This window comes from Phalacrocorax carbo, unplaced genomic scaffold, assembly GCF_963921805.1.
Source record: "Phalacrocorax carbo unplaced genomic scaffold, bPhaCar2.1 SCAFFOLD_32, whole genome shotgun sequence".
Taxonomy (NCBI): Eukaryota; Metazoa; Chordata; class Aves; order Suliformes; family Phalacrocoracidae; genus Phalacrocorax; species Phalacrocorax carbo.
Window position 1 is genome coordinate 69315 of NW_026990280.1, and position 13509 is coordinate 82823.

General features: G+C 67.9%; 4 protein-coding genes across 5 annotated transcripts; 2 read left to right on the plus strand and 2 right to left on the minus strand.

The window, feature by feature from the left end:
- Positions 1 to 895: 895 nt before the first annotated feature.
- On the minus strand, positions 896 to 2889 carry DMAC2 (distal membrane arm assembly component 2). The gene is made up of 6 exons (XM_064440082.1): positions 2798 to 2889; positions 2055 to 2218; positions 1718 to 1798; positions 1505 to 1638; positions 1267 to 1429; positions 896 to 1180 (listed from the first exon to the last, which is right to left on the minus strand). Exons 1-6 carry the CDS (start codon positions 2813 to 2815, stop codon positions 1012 to 1014), a joined length of 729 nt encoding a protein of 242 aa, XP_064296152.1. The 5' UTR covers positions 2816 to 2889; the 3' UTR covers positions 896 to 1011.
- A 340-nt stretch (positions 2890 to 3229) lies between these two features.
- On the minus strand, positions 3230 to 6650 carry PRSS16 (serine protease 16). The gene is given in 10 exon segments (XM_064440061.1): positions 3230 to 3238; positions 3571 to 3611; positions 3614 to 3676; positions 4349 to 4528; positions 4623 to 4755; positions 5500 to 5901; positions 5994 to 6041; positions 6124 to 6201; positions 6286 to 6409; positions 6487 to 6650. Coding segments are annotated over 10 exon segments (1242 nt in total).
- A 151-nt stretch (positions 6651 to 6801) lies between these two features.
- On the plus strand, positions 6802 to 8650 carry LOC135310943 (centrosomal protein CCDC61-like). Its single transcript, XM_064440069.1, has 7 exons — positions 6802 to 7016; positions 7106 to 7258; positions 7359 to 7476; positions 7558 to 7640; positions 7727 to 7872; positions 7966 to 8044; positions 8169 to 8650. Exons 1-7 carry the CDS (start codon positions 6925 to 6927, stop codon positions 8506 to 8508), a joined length of 1011 nt encoding a protein of 336 aa, XP_064296139.1. The 5' UTR covers positions 6802 to 6924; the 3' UTR covers positions 8509 to 8650.
- A 1399-nt stretch (positions 8651 to 10049) lies between these two features.
- On the plus strand, positions 10050 to 13370 carry LOC135310942 (centrosomal protein CCDC61-like). 2 transcript variants are annotated; one of them, XM_064440067.1, is made up of 14 exons: positions 10050 to 10095; positions 10702 to 10853; positions 10927 to 11009; positions 11095 to 11252; positions 11342 to 11494; positions 11595 to 11712; positions 11794 to 11876; positions 11963 to 12108; positions 12202 to 12280; positions 12407 to 12459; positions 12585 to 12663; positions 12762 to 12825; positions 12962 to 13028; positions 13121 to 13370. In XM_064440067.1, the coding sequence occupies exons 2-14, from the start codon at positions 10706 to 10708 to the stop codon at positions 13216 to 13218; spliced, it is 1329 nt and encodes a 442-aa protein (XP_064296137.1). In that variant the 5' UTR covers positions 10050 to 10095; positions 10702 to 10705; the 3' UTR covers positions 13219 to 13370. The 2 variants fall into 2 exon arrangements, with proteins under 2 accessions (XP_064296137.1, XP_064296138.1); XM_064440068.1 differs by lacking the exon at positions 10050 to 10095 and adding an exon at positions 10097 to 10157.
- Positions 13371 to 13509: the final 139 nt, after the last annotated feature.

Sequence of the window (13509 nt, forward strand, 5' to 3'; positions counted from 1 at the left end):
TTTGGGGGGGGGATTAAGCCCCTTTGGGGGGAGTTTTAACTTCCTTGAGAGTGCATTAATCCCTTGGGGGGGGGATTAGCCCCCTTGCAAGGGGGAAATTGTCCCCCCTTCGGTGGGATTAAACTCTTTGAGGGGGTAAATACTCTCCTCAGAGGGGGGATTAACCCCCTTGGAGAGAGGATTAAACTTGAGGGGGTAATTGCTCTCCCTGGAGGGGGGATTAACCCCTTGGAGGGGGTAATTAATCTTGGAGGGGAGATTTAACCCTCTTGGAAGAGGAATTAACCCCACTGCAAGGAGGATTCCCCCTTCCAAGGGGGAAATGGCTCCCCTTTGCGGAGGATTAATCTCCTTGAGGGGGGAATTAATCTCCTTGGAGGGGGGATTTAACCCCACTGCGATGAGGATTAGCCCCCTTGAAGAGTATTAACTCCCTTTGAGGGGGATAAACCATGTTGGAGGGGGGAATTAACCCCCCTGAGGAGAGATTAAACCCCTTTCACAGGGATTAAACCCCTTGAGGGGGGAATTAAGCTCCTTGGGATGTATAAACCCCCTTGAAAGGGGGAAATAACCCCCTCAGAGGGGGAATTAACCCCCTTTGGGGGGGATTAACATGGTCGGAGGAGTGAATTAGCTCCCCTTGAGGAGGGATTAAACCCCTCAAGGGGGGAATTAACCCCCTTGGGAAGGGATTAGCCCCCTCAGGGGGTACTAAACCCTTGGGGTGGGGGATTAGCCAGCACTTCCCTGGTCCCCACAGGGGCCATTACAGGGTGTCACATCCTCCCAAAACACTCGCAGGAGAAGCCCCTTCTGAGCTGGGAACCCCAGGAGGGGTCCGGGGGGGTCCAGCATCACTCCAAACAGGGCACAAAGCAGAGAAACCCATCAATTACTGCCAAGAAAACCCAAATCCACGGAGGGAGGGGAGGCAGCCCGCAGCCTCCAGGCATTTAATGCTCCGGGGGGGCGGCGCAGCTCCCTCCACACCCCAAAACCCCGTCAGCCTCAGGCGGGGGGCTTTCCCTGCCCCGGTGGTGTCGGTGTCCCCGTCCCCACGCTGTCCCCGAGGTCCATGCCCAGGACCTGGCAGCCTGGCAGCATCTCCTCCAGCAGGATACGGACCAACCCCGGGCTGGGCACCTGCACCCCTGCCACGTCCAGACGCCGGAGCTCCCTGGGGAGGGGGTACAGATAGATATTGGGGGGCAGCTGGCACCGAGGAGGGGGGTGTCCCTGTGGTCCCTCGTCCCCCCTGCTCACCGGAGGTGGTGGAGGGTGGCCAGGCCCCTCTCGGTGACGCGGGGACACCGAGCCACCGACAGCTCCCGCAGGGTGTCCCCGAAGACGTGCAGCCGCCCCAGCGCCCAGTCGTCGAGGTGGGGGCACCCGCTCAAGTCGAGGTGCTGCAGCTGGGTCAGCGCCACTGGTGGGGCATGAGGGGGGTCAGTGGGGGTCCCTAAGGGGTTTGGGGGGGTCCCGGGGGGATCCTGGGGCTCACCCAGGTTGTCCAAGCCATTGTAGGTGACGGGGGAGCCGCTGAGGTCCAGGGCCACCACGGGGACGTCACGGAGGTGCAGCACCTTGGGGCACCAGTCACCCTGCGGCCGGATCCAGTCCTCCTGCCCCTCAAATCTGGGGTGGGGGCATCAGGGCGAGACCCCCACCCCACCGGGGGGCAGGGAGACACCCCCAAAGCAGGACTGGGGCTCACCTGACCCCCCCGCCACAGGACAGGATGAAGACGGCAGCCACCACGTTGTCCCCGTAGCTGTCCCTGAGGAAGCTGAGGTACCTGGTGGGGGGACGGGACAAGAGTAGGGGGGCCTGACCCAGCCCTTCTGCCTGCGCCCCACAAGTGAGGGGCCAGATCCAGCCCCTCCTCTCACACCCTGTAAGTGTGGGGTCCCAATCCCACCCCCCCTACCTGCACCCAAGCAGGGAGCTCGAACCAGCCTCTCCGCTCCCAGCCCACAAGCAGGGGGCCCGACTCAGCCCCCCACATCCCGCCCCACAAGTAGGGGGGATCCCCCCCCCCCCACCCCACGCACGCGTTCTTCCTCCGCAGCCTGTGCTGCCGCAGCCGCTCTTCCCAGACCGTCACTGCCTCCATCTCGTAGAACCACCGCCCCAGGCGCCGCAGCAGCCCCCCTGCCGCCCCCCGGCTCTGCCCGGGTGGGGGGCGCGGGGCGGGGGCCCCCCTGCACCCCAGGACCTGCGGGGCGGGATCAGCCCCTGCCTCAGTTTCCCCCCCGCAACGCCCCCAAACAGGAGCCACCAGCTGGGGGGAGGGGGTGTCACACCAGGATTTAATTAATAGCAGTGGGGAGAAGAGGGGGAAGACCCGGGGGGGCGAGTGGGGGGGCGGGGCAGAGCTGCTCCCCAAAGCGGGGTACGGACGAATAGGGGGGGGGGCACGGTGGGTCATGTCTCGTCCTTCTGCCCCCCCCGCCCCCAAAGCCCCGCTCTCCGTGGGTGCCCCCAAAACGCGTGGTGAGGGGTCGCAGGGGGAGAAAGGCTTTGGCGGGGGGGGGCTGGGAGGGACACCCCCCCCCCAAATTCGGCTGAGTCGGGGGGGCCCGGCCGTCCAGGCCTGTCCTAATTTTAGGCCTCGGGGGTCCTGCGGGGAGGGGGGGGGGGGGGAGGCACAGGGGCCCCCCACACCGCCCCCCAACTCCGGGGGTCCCTGGGGCTCCCCCCAACCCCGTTATTTTGGGGGGCTCTCGGGGGTCCCCATCCTCCCCTCGGGCGGGGGGGGGGGGGGCGTCTCCAAGGTGACGGCGGCAGCACCTACCGCCCTCAGCGCCGCCATCTTGGGCCCGTCACGTGACAAAGCGCCACCCTCTTTTTTTCGCGGCGCATGCGTAGGTAGATACGCGACGTAGCCCCGCCCCCTTGAGCTCTAGCCGCGCCCGCGCAGCCCCCGGGGTCCCCCAAGGGGGGGAGGCACTGGGGGGGGTGTCATTGGGGTGGGGGGACAGGACGCCTGGGTCCCCCCAAGGGGGGGGGGGGTGTCACGGGGGTGGGGGGACAGGACACCTGGGTCGCCCCTGGGGGTGTCATGGGGGTCGTGGGTGGGGGGCAGGACGCCTGGGTCCCCCCAAGGAGGGGGGGGTCATTGGGGTGGGGGGACAGGACACCTGGGTCGCCCCTGGGGGGGTGTCATGGGTGGGGGGCAGGACGCCTGGGACCCCCCCCAAGGGGAGGGTCATGAGGATTGGGGGGGTCAGGATGCCTGGGACGCCGGGGGGGGGATCATGGTGGGGGCCAGGACACCTGGGTCCCCCCATATTGAAAAGCGGGGTGAAATTGGGGGGGGGGGGGGGGGCAGGACCCAGGTGTCCTGCCCCCCCCCCCCCAGGGTGGCCGAGCAGCCTAGGGGTCATGGGGGGGGGGCAGAGGATGCCTGGCTCCTGTCGTGTCCCCCCCGTTCTGGTGCGGTTGTGGGGGGTTGGGGGGGCCAGCCATGCCTCCAGGTGGGCTGCGATGCGCTGGGGGCACGGGGGGGGTGAGCTGGGCTGGGCCCCCCGCCCCATGTGCCCTCCACCCCACCCCGGCCCTACTCACCTGGCGGGCGTCCCTCAGCGCCGGGGGGTCCTCGGGGCGCGGGGGGCCATGTCGGCACAGTGGGAGCCCCCTGCGATCAGCACCCCCGAACGGCCGCCCCCCCGCGCTCAGCACGTGCCAGGGGTCCAGCGCGCCTGCGGGCAGCGGGCGCAGGGTCACCCCGAAACGGGTCACCCCACACCACGTCACCCGGTGTCACCCCGAAATGTGTCACCCCAAAAGTGTCACCCCACGTCTGTCACCCCGAAATGGGTCACCCCAAAACGGGTCACCCCGAAATGGGTCACCCCACACCACATCATCCGGTGTCACCCTGAAATGTGTCACCCCAAAAGTGTCACCCCACACTGGGTCACCCCGAAATGGGTCACCTCACACCGCATCACCCAGTGTCACCCCGAAACGTGTCACCCTGCCCCATGTCACCCCGCACCGTGTCACCCCACATCTGTCACCCTGCATCGCGTCACCCCAAAATGTGTCACCCTGAAATGTGTCACCCCAAAAGTGTCACCCCAAAAGTGTCACCCCATGTCTGTCACCTCAAAATGTGTCACCCTGAAACATGTCACCCCACACCATGTCACCCTGAAACGTGTCACCCCACGTCTGTCACCCCGCACTGTGCCACCCTGCACCGCGTCACCCCAAAACGGGGCACCCTGCGCCAGGTCACCCTGCACCGTGCCACAGGGCCCCGCGCCGTGCCGAGCCATGCCGCGCCGTGCCACGCTCCGCCACGCCGTGCCATGCTGCACCACGCCCCGCCGCGCCGCACCGTTCACGAAGAGGACGCAGTGGGTGCCGGGGCGCGCGGCGCCATAGAAGGCGTTGGTGAAGGCGACGGCGGCCTGGACACGTGCCGGGGCGAGGCCGAAGACGTCGGCGCAGAGGCTCAGCTGCGCCCGCAGAGTCTGGAAGCGGGAGAAGGGGCAGGCGGCGTCCCGGCAGCTGGGGTCTGCAGATGGGGGGGTGGCTGACGACCCCCCACACACACCCCCTGACCCCCACCCTGACCCCCCCCCCCCACACACACCCTTCCCGGCGCTCACAGAAGCCGAACTCGGTGCAGGTCTGGAAGAGCCAGAGCCGGCGGCTGCCCCCAGCCGTGGGGCGATGCAGCTCCTGCACGGCCTCCCGCCGCGAAGTCGGGGTGCAGGGCAGCCCCCTGCGCCGCAGGAAGGCCTGGGGGGGCCATGCTCAGGGCTCCCCCCGGCCCCCGGGCGGCAGCGGGGCGCGAGGGGGGCAGGGGGGTGCAAGGGGTGTGAGGGGGTGCAGTGGGGTGCGAGGGGATACGAGGGGGTGCAATGGGGTGCGAGGGGATACGAGGGGGTGCAAGGGATACGAGGGGGTGCAGTGGGGTGCGAGGGATACGAGGGGGTGCAGTGGGGTGCGAGGGATACAAGGGATACGAGGGGGTGCAATGGGGTGCGAGGGATATGAGGGGGTGCAAGGGATACGAGGGGGTGCAAGGGGGTGCGAGGGATACGAGGGGGTGCAAGGGATACGAGGGGGTGCAAGGGGGTGCAAGGGATACAAGGTGGTGCAGTGGGGTGCAAGGGATATGAGAGGGTGCAAGGGGGTGCAATGGGGGTGCAAGAGGTATGAGGGGGTGCAAGGGGTTGCAAGGGGTGCAATGGGGTACAAGGGGGTGCAGTGGGGTGCAAGGGGGCACAAGGGATACGAGGGGTTGCAATGGGGTGCGAGGGGGTGCAAGGGGTGCAGTGGGGTACAAGGAGGTGCAGGAGGGTGCAAGGGGGTGCAGGAGGGTAGAATGGGGTGCAGGGGTCACTGTGGGGTACAAGGGGGTGCAGGAGAATGCAAGGGGGTGCAGGGGGTGCAGTGGGGTACAAGGAGGTGCAGGAGGATGCAAGGGGGTGCAGGGGTGCAGGAGGGTAGAATGGGGTGCAGGGGGTCACTGTGGGGTACAGAGGGGCGCAGAAGGATGCCATAGGGTGCAGTGGGGCGCATGAGGCTGCAAGGGGGGCGCAGGAGGGTGGAGGGGGGCAGGAGGGTGCAGTGGGGTACCAGGACCCCCCCCCCACCCAAACCCCCTGGCACCTTGTTGAGAGCCAGGAGCCGGCGGTACGGGGAGCCGCGGCGGCCGTCGGTCATGGCGCGGCAGAGCTCGGCCACCGAGTCGGCGGGACGGCGGCCGTTGTACTGCACCGCCCCGGCGAAGACGTCGGCCACGGTCTCGGCCAGCAGCTCCCGGTCCCCCGGTTCCCGGGGGGGGCGGCAACAGGAGAAATCCCGTGCCACCCCCGCCCAGCGCCGGCCACGCAACCGCCCGTCCAGCGCCGCGAAGGCCGCCGCCACCGCCCAAAGGCACTGCCGGCATGGATTTGGTGGGGGGCGGAGGGGGGTGTCCCACCGTGCACCCCCCCCCATCAGGGGTTCCCCATCAAACCCCTTGGACCTACCTCCGGGGACCCCCCCACGGTGGGGCTGGAGAGGGCGGCCGATACGACCTGCGGGGAGATGGGACCCGAGGGGTTAATGCTGCCTGGGGTGGGGGTCCAGGGGGGGTTTGGGGGGTCCGGGGGGGCTCACGTGGTTGTATCCAGCGAAGTCAAGCTGGGCCCGGATGGGAGCGGACGAGGCGACGGCGGCAGACACCAGGTGGGGAAACTGAGGCACGGGGTCACACCTAGTGGGGTCACCACCCACCACCACCCCCACCACCCCCCGGGGGGCTCAGGGACCCAGGCCCACCTTGAGGCGCGCCCAGGCAGCGAGGGCGCCGGCGTAGGACCCCCCAAAGCAGACCCAGGTGTGGTTGGGGCTGAGGCCCCACACGCTCGTGACATGGAGCTGGAAGGTGGCCACGTCAGCCAGGCTGGGGGAGGGGAAGAGGGGAGGGTGAGGAGACCCCCCTGTCCAGGAGCAACCCCCACCCGGCCCCCCACAACACACGCCTGCTGGCTGAAGAGGAAGCGCAGGTCGGGGCCCGCCCCCGGCCCCGGGCCGCCCCCGTAGAAGCAATGCTCCGGCGCCGCCAGCAGCGCCCCGTGTGCCCGCGCCAGCTCCACCACGTGGCCTGGGCACGGACAGGGGCACGGACAGACACTCATCCCCATCCCCATCCCCACCCCCATCCCCATCCCCATCCCATCCCCATCCCCATCCCCATCCCCACCCCGATCCCCACCCCCATCCCCATCCCCATCCCCATCCCCATCCCCCCCCCATCCCACCCCCATCCCATCCCCATCCCCATCCCCTTGCCACTGCGGCGTTTTGGGGGGGAGTCTCACCGCCCACCTCCCCATTTTTCCCCTTTTGCAGAGCAGCAGATTCGTCACCCTGGAGCTCCTCACTTACGCCGACCTGGAGACCCTCCGCAGCCAGAGAATGGGGGCAATTTCCCGGCCTCCGCTTTCCTCAGCGTCCCACCTCAATGCCAAGCGTTATCTCATCCTTGTCTACTCCGTTGAGTTCGACAGGTGACAGGCAGAACACAGGGTGGGGGGACACGGGGTGGGGGGACATGGGGTGGGGCTGACACCGCCTCATTCCATGGCCCACCCTCCAGGATCCACTACCCGCTGCCGCTGCCCTACGCCGGGAAGCTGGATCCTGCCGCGCTGCACCGGCTCGTCTGCGACCTGAGGGAGGAACTGGCTCAGCTCCGTGCTCAGCGCAAGGACAGTCACCGGGACACCGAGATCCGGCGTTTGCAGGATGAGTGAGCGATGCCGGTCTCAGCGGGAAGGGTTTGGGGGGATCCCCTGGCTATCAGAGCGAGAAGGAACCCCCCTAAACCCGCACCCCACCCCAAAAACCAGGCTGCAGCGGGCGCTGGAGGAGAAGCAGGCACAGGCGGCAGCGCTGCGGCACGCCGAGGAGAAGCTGACGAGGGAGAAGGCCCGGCACTGGCGTGAGCACCGGAAGCTGACCGCCGAGGTGGGTTGGTGGTGGTTTTGGGGGGCTGCCAGCGGTTTTGGGGGGCTGCTGGGGTCGTGGCAAACCTTCCCTCCCTTGCAGCTGGCAGAGGTGACGGCGTCGGAGCAGAGGCTGCAACTGCAAGTGAAGAGCCTAATGGCCGAGCTGGCCTCATACAAGAGGGGGTGAGGGCTGGGGGGTAACGGGGGGGCCCCCAGTGATTGTGGCATGCCCCCCACCCCACCCTTGACAGCGCTCATCCCCTTGGCAGCCGCCGGACTCCCGCTGGCGCAGGCCCCCACGCCCAGGAGCGACGCTCTCTGTCCAACACCCGGCTGCCCCCGTCCCGCTCGGCATCCCGGGAGAGCCGCAGTTGCAGCCAGGGCCGCCCCCAGCCGCGGTCCCCCTCACCCGCAGGTGGAGAGGGGACACTTGGGGACACCCCACGGTTTGTGTGTGTGTGTGTGTGTCCCCCTCCCCACCCTGACACCCCCCTCTCCTCCCCACCAGGTCCCCGCCCGCCACGCTTCGACCCCACCGCCTTCGTCAGGGCCCGGCAGCGCCGGCAGAAGGAGGCCGAGCGCAAAAAGTAAGCGGTGACATCGGCGTTGTCACCATCACTGTCCCCTCCCTCCCCATGGAGCTGGGAGGGGGCCCACCCCAGCCGCCCCAAACACCCCCCCACCCCTTGCCACTGTCTCCCTTGGGTGCAGCCAGCGGAGCAGGGCGGCTTTCGGCAGCACCAGCCTGGCGAGGAGTTCCTCGGGTGAGTGGGGAACGCGAGGGGTGGGTGGGGGGCACCCAGGGTGGGTTTGGAAGGTTTGGAGGGTAAAAGGGCGCCCTCACAGAGCCCCCTCAAAGCCCCCGTTCAGAGGGTCGCCCCTCAGCAAAGATCCCTCAGAAGATCCCCTCACAGGGTCCCCCCCAAAGCCCCCCTCAGAGCATCCCCAAAGCAAAGACCCCTCACAGCCCCCCTCAGAGCATCCCGCCCTCAGCAGGACCCCCTCAAGGATCCCCCCTCATAGAGCCCCCTCAGAGGATCGCCCCTCATAGACCCCCTCAAAGCCCCCCCCTCAGAGGGTCCCCCCCTCACAGATTCGCCCATAGCAAAGACCCCTCAGAGAGTCCCTCCTCACAGGGTAACCCCACCCCACAAGGTGCCCCCGAAGGTCCCCTCCCAGGCTGTCCCCCCACCGCAGCCCCCCACCCCGAGCCTCCCCTCACGGGGGTCGCCCCCAACGCCTTCCCCCCCCACATACCGGCCGCGGGCGCCTTAAAGGGGCCGCCGGAGCGCGGCGGGACGGGAGGGGAGGGCACTGCGCCTGCGCGGGGTGGGGGCTCCCAGTGCGCCTGCGCGGGGGGTGGGCGGGCGTGCCTGTACGGGCAGGTTTAGGTGCTGTAGGGAGGCTGTGGGTGGGGTATGGGGGCTCTGGGGGGCTGTGGAGTGGCGGGTATGGTGGCAGCCGTTAGGGGAGCTATAGGGGCGCCTGCTTGGGGCGGCTGTAGGGGACTATATGGGGAGCTGGCTGTAGGCCCTGGGGACTATAGGGACGGGGGGTATGGGGGCTGTAGGGATCGCGGGTACAAGGGCTAAAGGGGATGGGAATGTGGGTTTATAGGGGCCGTGGGTATGGGGGCTACAGGGGTTGAGAGAGCTGAGGTATAGGGGCTGTGGGTATGGGGGCTGGGAGGATGGGGGTATAGGGGCGGGGGGTGTGGGGACTATAGGGACCTGGGGGTCTATAGAGGGGGTTGGGGGCCTGGTGACTTCTGGGTTCTATGGAGGGTGGAGGGGAGTACGGGGGGCCATGGGGGTTGTGAGGAGCTATAGGGGTATGGGGATGTAGGGGGGCTAGGGGGGCCGTGGGGGCTGAGAGTAGGCGAGGGTGGGGCTACGGGGGCCTATGGGGATCTATAGGGGGCTATAGGGGCTGGAGAAAGAGCGGGGGGGGGGTGACTGACGGGCCCCAGAGTGGCACCGGGCACATCCCGTGGGCGTGGGGCCACCGAGGGTCCCCACCGACTGCAAGGCTGCGGCCCCATGGCACTGAGCCCCACGGACAGATGCATGGACCCACGAACGAGACCCATGGGCGCAGTCCTGCCCCCCCGCCCCCCCAGTCTGTCCCGGAATAATTAAACCGGTTCGAGGCTCAGTTTTCCCCTCCTTGTCTGTGCCCCCCCCGTATCCCCTCCCCTTCTCCCCCCGGGCACGAGTGTGGCGGGACGTCGCCGCCAGCAAGGGGGAGGGGCGGAGCCGCGCCGTTAGCGATGGAAAGGGGTGGGGCCACGCGGTGATCGGTGGAAGGGGGTGGGGCCGAACGCGCGGCTCCTTCCCAGCAGGGACGCCACATGCGCGCCTCCCATTATCGGCTGGGGGGGGGGGGGTAATGACTGACAGCCGCAATAACCAATGACTCTACGGAGGCGGGAAGCGGGTTCCGCCTGACAGGCAATCGGAGCGGGAGGCTGGAGGGCAGGAGGGAGGGAGCGTTGCGGCTAACGGCCGCCCGGAGGGAGGTGGAGTGACGTTACAGGTGGCAGCATGAGCCAATGAGGCGGCGGGACGGGACGTGGCCGGCCAATGGGGCAGTGGGAGGGCGGGGCTGCGGCTGAAGTGGCGCCGGAGCGCGGCGGGCGGTGGGTGCCGGGGTCGGGGTACTGCGGGCTGCCCCGGGGTCCCTCGGTCCTCCCCCGGCCCGGTGACCGCCCAGGGCGCTCTCCGTGTCCCAGCAGCCCCCCGAGGCCGGGCTTCCCCCGGTATCTGCCGCCTGAACAGACCCCCCCCTCAAAGCCTGGGCTTCCCCAAAACAGGCCCCTCCCAAAGACCTGAGTCCCCCAGGCAGCCCCCCTCACAAAGCCCTAAACTCCCCCAAAACAGCCCCCGGGGTCCCCCAAAACAGGCCTTTCCCAAAGCCCTGAGCACTCCCAGGCAGCCCTCCTCCCCCAAAGCCCTTGCCTCCCCAAGCCCACCCGAAAATCCTAAGCTCCCCCAAGCCCCCCCAAAGCCCTGGGCTCCCCCCGTGTCCCTCTGTGACACCCCCCCCCCCAAACCCTAGTCTCCGAATACCCGGGGGTTCCCTCCACTTGCTCCCACTGTTGCCATGACCCCCATCAATGTCCCCCCCATGCACCCACCACCCCAACCCCCCCCCCCAACCCCAACCTAATTCCTCTTTCCCGGGGTGCCCCCCCAGTAGGAGACCCTGGGGTGCCCCCCTCCGCAAAAAGACACCCTCCCCTCAGCGCCATGGGGGAGCCACGGTACCTACAGGTGGACGTCACCTTCCGCCATGGGGTCCACGCCATCCGACTGATGCGTGCCCCCTCCAAGCTGGAGGTGGAGGTGGAGGCTCACCTCACCGCCGACACATGGAGGGGGGAGTTCGACGCCGACTGTGAGTCCGTGGGGAGGTCGGGATCTGAGGGGACCTCCCCCCCAAATGCCGACCCCCCCCACTTTCCCTGCAGTCATCGAGGATTTGACCCGCAAAACAGGGAATTTTAAGCAATTTGGTATTTTTTGTGACATGCTGGAGTCGGCGTTGACGCAGGTGAGGCCGACACCGCTCCCCTTGCCACTGCGGCGTTTTGGGGGGGAGTCTCACCGCCCACCTCCCCATTTTTCCCCTTTTGCAGAGCAGCAGATTCGTCACCCTGGAGCTCCTCACTTACGCCGACCTGGAGACCCTCCGCAGCCAGAGAATGGGGGCAATTTCCCGGCCTCCGCTTTCCTCAGCGTCCCACCTCAATGCCAAGCGTTATCTCATCCTTGTCTACTCCGTTGAGTTCGACAGGTGACAGGCAGAACACAGGGTGGGGGGACACGGGGTGGGGGGACATGGGGTGGGGATGACACCGCCTCATTCCATGGCCCACCCTCCAGGATCCACTACCCGCTGCCGCTGCCCTACGCCGGGAAGCTGGATCCTGCCGCGCTGCACCGGCTCGTCTGCGACCTGAGGGAGGAACTGGCTCAGCTCCGTGCTCAGCGCAAGGACAGTCACCGGGACACCGAGATCCGGCGTTTGCAGGATGAGTGAGCGATGCCGGTCTCAGCGGGAAGGGTTTGGGGGGATCCCCTGGCTATCAGAGCGAGAAGGAACCCCCCTAAACCCGCACCCCACCCCAAAAACCAGGCTGCAGCGGGCGCTGGAGGAGAAGCAGGCACAGGCGGCAGCGCTGCGGCACGCCGAGGAGAAGCTGACGAGGGAGAAGGCCCGGCACTGGCGTGAGCACCGGAAGCTGACCGCCGAGGTGGGTTGGTGGTGGTTTTGGGGGGCTGCCAGCGGTTTTGGGGGGCTGCTGGGGTCGTGGCAAACCTTCCCTCCCTTGCAGCTGGCAGAGGTGACGTCGTCGGAGCAGAGGCTGCAACTGCAAGTGAAGAGCCTAATGGCCGAGCTGGCCTCATACAAGAGGGGGTGAGGGCTGGGGGGTAACGGGGGGCCCCCCAGTGATTGTGGCATGCCCCCCACCCCACCCTTGACAGCGCTCATCCCCTTGGCAGCCGCCGGACTCCCGCTGGCGCAGGCCCCCACGCCCAGGAGCGACGCTCTCTGTCCAACACCCGGCTGCCCCCGTCCCGCTCGGCATCCCGGGAGAGCCGCAGTTGCAGCCAGGGCCGCCCCCAGCCGCGGTCCCCCTCACCCGCAGGTGGAGAGGGGACACTTGGGGACACCCCACGGTTTGTGTGTGTGTGTGTGTGTCCCCCTCCCCACCCTGACACCCCCCTCTCCTCCCCACCAGGTCCCCGCCCGCCACGCTTCGACCCCACCGCCTTCGTCAGGGCCCGGCAGCGCCGGCAGAAGGAGGCCGAGCGCAAAAAGTAAGCGGTGACATCGGCGTTGTCACCATCACTGTCCCCTCCCTCCCCATGGGGCTGGGAGGGGGCCCACCCCAGCCGCCCCAAACACCCCCCCCCACCCCTTGCCACTGTCTCCCTTGGGTGCAGCCAGCGGAGCAGGGCGGCTTTCGGCAGCACCAGCCTGGCGAGGAGTTCCTCGGGTGAGTGGGGAACGCGAGGGGTGGGTGGGGGGCACCCGGGGTGGGTTTGGAAGGTTTGGAGGGTAAAAGGGCACCCCGCTGGGTGCTGGGGCTCCTTTCCCACCCCCCCCCATTTCTCTCTGCAGCCGAAAGCTTCCGGAGCTGGCGCTCGGCGGTGAGCTCTGGCAGCGAAGCTGATGAGCGCTCTGAGCTGCTGCCCCCCAGGTAACTGCCGTGGTGGGGGTTGGGACCCCTGGGTGTGTCCCCCGGGCACGCCGAGCTCCCCCAGGCACCCCTAAACCATGCCCCGCACCCTTGGGCAGGGGCAGGAGCATGACCCGCACCCGGAGACTCCTGAGCGCCCCATCCTGTAACAGCCCCGACAAGGTGAGTGGCTGCCCAGAAGCCTGGGACCACGCCCCCAACCCCCCCCCTCATTTTGGGGATCCCCCCGCAACCCCCAAAGCGGGGTAACTTGTGAGGGGGGACATACGCACCCCCTACTGGTGTCCCCCACCCACAGGCCCGTCGCCCAGCTGCTGGCCGCAAGCTGTCCGCAGGCAGCGCTGCTGCCAAGCGCGCCAGTAAAGGTGAGCCCCTCCCTTTGATTTTTGGGGTGCCCCCCACTCCAGTTCAGGCTTTTTTTAACCCATTTTTCCCCTCTTCCTCCCTGCCCCCCTAGAGAACCACCACGAGGAGCCCACGGCCCAGCTGTCTGAGATTGACACCCGGCTGCAGGCACTGCAGGCGTACATGGACAGACTGGCCACCCACATGTGACCCCCAGACCCCCCCGGGGGCCCCCAACCCAACCCACAAAGCCCTCCGTGGGGACACCCCCCCCCCCATCGTCGTCCCCTCCCTCCCCCCAGGGCGTGGCAGCGCTGGCGTGAGGCAAGTGTCCCCCCAAAATAAAGTCTTGTGTGTCCCCACAGCATCCTGCTTCTTGGGGGGGGTTGGGAGTGTGTCTGTGTCACCCCCCATCACTGTCCCCTTGTCTCCACTGCCCCCCCCCCAGTGTCCTGCTGCTGGGGACACGAGTGGGGGGACACCAGGGACATCACCAAGGGG